The following is a 6,781-nucleotide window of genomic DNA, read 5'->3' on the forward strand; positions in this document are numbered from 1 at the left end:
TTTTCCCATTGTAAGGGCACGTAATGAACCCGCATGAAAGAGGCGATGTTCAGGGCTGCGGCGAGCAGAGCGGAGCCTGCTGTGCGCTCAGCGGAGCGGGAGAGGCGGACTGTGCCCGCGGCCTCGCTGCGCGCCCGGGACACCCGAGACTCGGTGAGACGGCTCCGCGGCCGCCGAGGCCAACGGGACCTGTCCGCAACGAGACCTCCGCCCCGCAGGGCTCTGAGTGCGAGGAACCGCGCACAGCTTGAGTGGGAAGGTCCTGGAGTGGCGGTGGTCCGGCAAGGGGGGAGAGGAAAGGAGGAAGGAGAGAGGAAGGAAGGAGAGGAAGGAGAGGAAGGAGAGGAAGGAGAGGAAGGAGAGGAAGGAAGGAAGGAAGGAAGGAAGGAAGGAAGGAAGGAAGGAAGGAAGGAAGGAAGGAAGGAAGGAAGGAAGGAAGGAAGGAAGGAAGGAAGGAAGGAAGGAAGGAAGGAAGGAAGGAAGGAAGGAAGGAAGGAAGGAAGGAAGGAAGGAAGGAAGGAAGGAAGGAAGGAAGGAAGGAAGGAAGGAAGGAAGGAAGGAAGGAAGGAAGGAAGGAAGGAAGGAAGGAAGGAAGGAAAAAATAAAAATAAACAAAAAGAAAGGGAAAGAACAGGAAGAAGATGGTAGAGAAGGCGTCATTAAGACGTGTCTTCCTCAAGGAAGGGCCGACTCTACCCCTGGAGCCCGTCCCCAGTCCCCGGAGACCGGCGGGAACCGGGGCCTGCCCAGGCCGGGAGCATCGACCCTCCAGGCGCCGGAAACAAAGGCTGGGGCCCCGGCCGCCCCTTGCTCAACCTGCCCCTGCCCCGGGCAGCGGGGCCTCCCCCGCCGGGGCCGCGCTCCCCGGCAGCTGCGGACCGGGGGTCCCGTCGGGCCGGGGGCTGCGGGAGCGGCGGGGAAGCCGAGCTCCGCCCGAGCCTCGGTGCGGGATGAGGCGGCCGCCCCTGCCCCGCGCAGGGAGGGGGGACGGGCAGAGACTCGGGGGCTGTTTCGGGAGCGGGAGCCGCGAGGAGCGCTCCGCGGGCCCGACCCAGAGCCGCGGCGCAGCCGGGCAGCGCGGGGAAGCGAAGGGAGCCCGTCCCGGGGAGCCGCCGAGCCAGCGGGCCCGGGGCCGCTCCGGCCGTGCCCAGCCCGCCCTCGCCGTCCCCGCGTAGCCCGGACGGAGGCGGCCGGCGGCTCTGCCCACGCGGGACGAGGAAGCAGCGGGGACCGGCGCCAGGAGGTACCGAAATCTCGCTCCGGACTGCCCCGGCCACCGTTCCCCGCGGCCGTGCTGCCCCCTCGCTCCTTCCGCTGCGGCCGGCTCCCCGTCCTCCTCTGCTTTTTTTTCAATGGGGTCCCGACCCCACGTCCACCCTCACGCCCCCGAGGAGCCGCGGGTCCGGAGATCGCTTGGCAGCAAATGACCTCGGAGGCTTCCCGGCCGCGGTCCGGACCGGAAAAAAGGCACGGGCGTTTTGGTTTTATTCCTTCTGTTCGCCCAGAAATTCCTGAGGACGGCATGGATTTTCCAGAGCCGCGAGTGCCGGCAGAGGCGCGGCTGAAACCCGCCGCGGCCGCTGCCGCCTGGGCTGTCCGGCCCGTGCTCCGTGGGCTCCCGTGGGCTCCCGTGGGCTCCCGTGGCCTGCGTGCCCGCCCGCAGCCCGGCGGGGACTCCGCGCCCGCCCCCCAGCCCGCCCCGCACCGCGCGCTTCCCGACCCCAAAGTTCGCCTTTGACAAAAAGCGATTCGGTTCGATGCTGGCAGAGAAATGAATAAGCGCGGAGGTCGAGCGCTTCGCTGCCTGAGAGGGAAAGTACGATTTAACGGGGGGCGGCAGAGCGCCAGCGTCCCAGCCCCGCACGACCCCAGAAACGGAGCGGCGGCAAGAGGGGACGGGAAATGGGCGAGCGCGGAGAGGACAAGGGAGAGAGGGAGGGAATCTGCAGCTCCGGAGCTCGGTGGTTTATTTTGCAAACAAATTTCTTTGAGCCGAAAGGCTGCGGTGCACCGGGAAATGAGATTAGTTCTACCTTAAATTCCCTCGCAATCTCTCGCCGTAATGCAGCGTTTAACTCGCCGCGAGAGAAGATGTCATTTCACATAACACTGTGCTAATGGATAAGTCTTCCCCGACCTCTCAAGCACAACAAATCTCGGGCGAACCCATCGCGCACGACCTGTTAACTTCACCGGCTGCCCGCTCCGCCGCCCCACGCCGCGATCGTGTCGCCATTCTTCGGGGTTTAAAAAGACAAAAATCTTCCCTGCAGCCCAGCTCCTCGCATTTCGCATCAGTTCAATTTGTTCGGGGTTTGGAGGGACTTCTATTTGTTTGTTTAGGAGTTTTAGTTCTTGAGGGTTTGTTTTTGGTTTTTGGGGTTTTTTTCTTTATTTCCAATTAACGAATTTCAAAATGTTGAAAAAAAGAAAGAATATCGTGCAGCAAACTTTTCCGTTCGTCGGAAATACCTGGCGGCATTTTCCCCGGATATTTGATTTACGGAGAGAAACAAGCACACGCACATACATGTAACATCTGTGTATTCATCCATGTACACCAGCGCGCGTCCGTATGTACTGATGGCTGTGCCTACGTCCAGAGACGTGTTTATACATCCATCCGCACAGACGCACACACGCGCGGTGACATCGGCTCTCTCTCCGCGGGAAAGCAGCCCCCGGCACCGGCACCCCGCTCCCGCCGGGGCCGAACGTGGGCGGGCAGCCCGGCCCGGCCCGGCCCGGCCGCGGACGGAGAGGATCGCGCGGAGCCCGTCGCGCCCGCTCAGACAAGTTGAAGGGCAGGCACTTACTGTGCATCGCTGCGAACGGGTCGTGCTTACAGTGTATTTCCATCGGAGCGGTCCGGGGCCGGGCCACCTCGCTGAGCTGATCTCGATTCGCCGGCGGCGCTCGGGTTTCGGGCTGAGGGAGGGAGCCCGCGAAAAAGGACGGAGACCCACCAGAACCGAACAAACAAATAGAAAAAACCCAAACCAACGCATAAAACAAAACAAGCCAAAAAACCAAAATCAACAACAGCAAAAAAAAAAAGAAAACTCAAAAAACTCAAACCGAACGAAAAACGAAACAAAAAAAAAAAAAAAAAAAAAAAAAAAAAAAGGAAAAAAAAAGGAAAAAAAGAGAAAAAAGAAAGACAACCAAAAAGGGGTGAAAAATAAAATGGAACAAAATCCCTCAAAAAGCGCAGAGTCCTGCCGCGTGACGGGTCGCGGTATCCAAGAGCGCTGGTGGAACGCAGCTCCCGAGGCGCTCGCAGCCTCCGGAGGCTCCGTCGGGGGGGCGCGGAGCGGCCGCCCCGGGCTCAGCCCCCGGCCTCAGCCGCTCCGCGGGCGGCTGCCGATGCGCAGCACCCGCCGCCGGGCTCCGGGGCGTTACTGGGCGCGGAGAGGGGCGAGCGCCTCTGTCCGGCGGACCGGAGCCCAGCGCTGCCCGCCCGACGGCTCTTTGTGCTGGCGGCGCCGGCGGCTGCGCGGCGGCGGCGGCGGCCGAGGCGGGCGGCGGCGGGGGCGGGCGCCCCGTCCGCGGGGCTCGGTCCCGGGGCGGCGGCGCTGCTCCGCCTGTGCCGCCCCCCCGCCGCGCCGCTCGCAGCAACTCGCGGCGCCGGGCGGGGCGGCGGCGGTGGGCGAGGGGAGCGGCGGGGGAAGGTGTGCGAGAGGGCGGGGAGCGTGAATGGGGGCCGGGCTCGCCGCGGCCCCGCGGGACCGGGCCGCCCCGTCAGCGGCCGCCGTCCGACCTGGGGCGCCGGCGCGGCGCGACCATCGCTGCCCGCCCGCCGGGGCCGCGGCGCCCCCTCCCCTCTGCGCGTCCGTCCGTCCCTCCCCTGGCCCGCCGTGGGCCGCCGGGGCGGCGGCGCCTGGCTGGCTCGGGCGGTGCGCCCGGCGCGCTGCCGGCCGCCGGCGGCCGCGGGGGTTGTGGCGGGCGGCGGGGGCGGGGCGGGGCCGGCGGGGGCGGGGCCGGGCGCGGCGGGGGGGCGCGGGACCGGCCCCGCCCCGCGGCCCCGCGGCCCGCGCAGCGCGCGCGGAGGGGGCGGCGGGCGGCGCTTCAGCACCGCGCGGGCGGACAGCGGCGGGGGCGGGGCCCGCCCGTCACTCAGCGCCGCGGCCAATCGCAAAGTTAACCTGCCGGCGTCCCGCATTGGCCGCCGAGCGCCGGCGCTGCCTATTGGCGGGCCGCGAGCCAATAAAGGGTGGGGGGCGTGGCCGCGGGGCGGCGGGGGCGCAGCCACTCGTGACTGAGCCGTGGGTGGGTCCCGCTGGGGTGCGGGCCCGGGACCTTCGACGGCCCGGCCCGTGCGTCCGACGCCGCTCCCCGTGGCCGTTGGTCTCCCCGACGCCCGGACGGCGCGTGTCGGGTCCGTGGGTCCTGGTACCCGTGGGAGCCCGGGCCGAGGCCGCGGTCAGGGAGGTTCTCGGCCGGCTCGTCCTGCCCGTGGTCGCGCCGGGGCTCGCGCCCAGCAGCGGCGAGATCCCCCTCAGGCCGCCGCGCCCGCGGGTCTCGCCCCACGGCGGTGCTGCCCCGGCCGAGCCCCCGACGGAGGCCCGGGCAGTCTGCCTCGCCTCACGGTGACCCTGGCGGCGGGGCACAGCCCGCTGCACCGGCGGCCTGCCCTCGGCCCCGCCGCCCGCATGTTCTCCCACGGGGATCTTTGTGAGGACGAGGCTGCGGGAGAGCTCAGCCTCAGCCGGGGCGAGACCTTCCGGCCCCGCTGAACCCTTCAGGTCACGGCGGCAGCTCGGCCGTGCCCCGGCCCGTCCTTGGGCCGCGCGGGGCCGGTATCCGCTGCCGACGGGCGGGCGCGGGCCGAGTTTTCGTTGAAGTCGAAACTGCGGTGCGCGGCCGAGGCGCAGCGCGGAGCCGGCACGGAGTCCGGCCGAAGCACGGCGAGGGCCGATCCCCGCGCAGCCCCGCAGCCCAGCCCGGGCCGTCGGGCGGCTCCCCCTGCTGCCGCTCGGCTCCTCGGCTCGGGGCGGCCGTCGGGGACGGCGGGCATGCTGGGCCCGGCGCGGAGGGGACGAGCGGGCAGGCAAGACGGGCTCACATCCTGCCCGGCCCCCGTTCCTGCCGTGACCCCCCCGTCCTCCTCCTGCTTGTCGCTCACCCGGTACTGAGGTGAAGCCCCCTCGGCCCTGCTCTCTACAGGGGCCAGAGGCGCAGAGGCTTTGGAGCGCCTTGTCACGGGCCCCGGCCCGTCCTCGTCATCCTGCCCGGCCCAGGCAGCGCTGTCCGTGCTGCTGCCCCTGCGGCCACCCCCGCTCCCGGCCGCCTCCGCCGCGCCATGAAATGCTTTATCGATTAAACGATTATTCAGGCGATTTAACTAATAAAAGGCCCCATCGATCGCTTCGAAATTGCATTCCGCCACCGAGCCGCCAGGCCGCCTCCGCGCCCTCCGCCGCCCGCGCCGCCGCCGCGCCGCCCGCGGGGACGCCGTGACGGGGCTCCGCAGGCTCCGGCCATGCCCGGTGCCTGTGCCGCTGCCCGCCTGGCCGCAGCCCGGGGCACACGGACACCAGGGTGCCTCTCCACGGCCGGCGGAGCCCTCGGCAGCCCGCCGCCGCCCCGACGGGCTCGCGGGAGCTGCTCCCACCCCGCCCGGCCCGCCTCGCGTCCCCGCTCACGCGGGCTCACCCCCCCTGTCCGCGGAGCCGCCGGGCTCCCCGCAGCCCCCGGCCCGAATCCCACCTGTGCGGCCGGCTCGGGGTGTCGCGTAGGTTTTCTCCAGCTCCATTCCGGCTCTTCAGGACTTGGGGAAACGGAGGCAAGAAAAAGTTTGCACGTCGTTTTGCAACCTCTTCCTTTTCCCTCTTTCTTTTTTTCTTTTCTTTTAATTGTTTTGTATTCTTTTCTCTTTTCTTGTATTTTCCGTTTTCCTTTTCCTCCTTCCTGTTTTCTTGTCTTTTCTTGTCTTTTCTTGTCTTTTCTTCTTTATTTTCTTTTTTTCCCTTCTTTCTTTTCTTTATTTTCCTTCTTTATTTTTTTTCTTTTTTTTTTTTTTTTTTTGGTTTTTTTTTTTTTTTTTTTTTTTTTTGGTGAGGGGCTCTCTCAGGTTGGAATAATTCAACTCTTCCGCTCCCCGCCGAGCTTTTGCAGCTGATCACTGAGCTGAAACTAAACGTTTTAGGTGGAAAAAAGCCTCTGAAGGAACCGTGAAATGATTAAGAAACTAAAGAGCTCCTCGCCATGTGAGATCATGTCCTGTTCTCTAAAACATCACAAGATGTCCCCAGACGCAGCCAAAACCCAGGAAAACTCTGACATGTTCTGTAGCAGGAATCAAAGTTTGCTCGCAACCGGCCGCCCCCCGAGCGCTCCGCCGCCCCGGCAGCGGCGGCGGCACCTGCCCGTTCTGCCTCCGCTGCCCCAGCCTGTCACCAACTTTTCAGCAGACCGACTTCCCCTTCCCGGGCCGGGGTGACGCTGCCGCCCCCGGGGCAGTGCTCCCCGCCGGGCCGGGCTGCCGCAGGGGCGGGACAGGGAGCCGTCTGCGGGAGAGAGCCCCGCATCCCTCCGGGCCTGCCCTGCCCCGCGCCCCTCGCCCAGGGACAGCCCCCGCACTGCGCCGGGGACCGGAGAGCAGCGGCCCAGTGGAAGCGCGGGGGCCCTGGCAGGATTTTCCCGGCCCGGGGGGCTTCACTCCGGCTTCCTGCCCCCGTACCTCCCGTTCACGTGGCGGATGCAGACCCATGGCCGCGAGTGAGGGTGGGGAGAGTTAAAGGGAAAAAAATCACGCGGCTTCGACCGTTCCCAAGTTTAC

At 66.8% G+C, this 6,781-nt stretch overlaps 1 protein-coding gene across 7 annotated transcripts in view; it reads right to left on the minus strand.

Annotated features, from left to right (window-relative positions):
* Positions 1-5,755, minus strand: part of PAX5 (paired box 5) — a 136,884-nt gene extending 131,129 nt beyond the window's left edge. For 5 of the 7 annotated variants that reach the window (XM_058043913.1, XM_058043912.1, XM_058043910.1 and 2 more), the window contains exon 1: positions 5,710-5,755. In XM_058043913.1, coding sequence (XP_057899896.1) covers positions 5,710-5,755 — 46 coding nt within the window. Of the gene's footprint in view, positions 1-2,816; positions 2,860-5,709 lie in introns of those variants that run through there. The other 2 variants (XM_058043911.1, XM_058043909.1) reach the window with 1 other exon arrangement.
* Between the last annotated feature and the right edge of the window lie 1,026 nt (positions 5,756-6,781).

Source organism: Melospiza georgiana, chromosome Z, assembly GCF_028018845.1.
Source record: "Melospiza georgiana isolate bMelGeo1 chromosome Z, bMelGeo1.pri, whole genome shotgun sequence".
Lineage (NCBI taxonomy): Eukaryota > Metazoa > Chordata > Aves > Passeriformes > Passerellidae > Melospiza > Melospiza georgiana.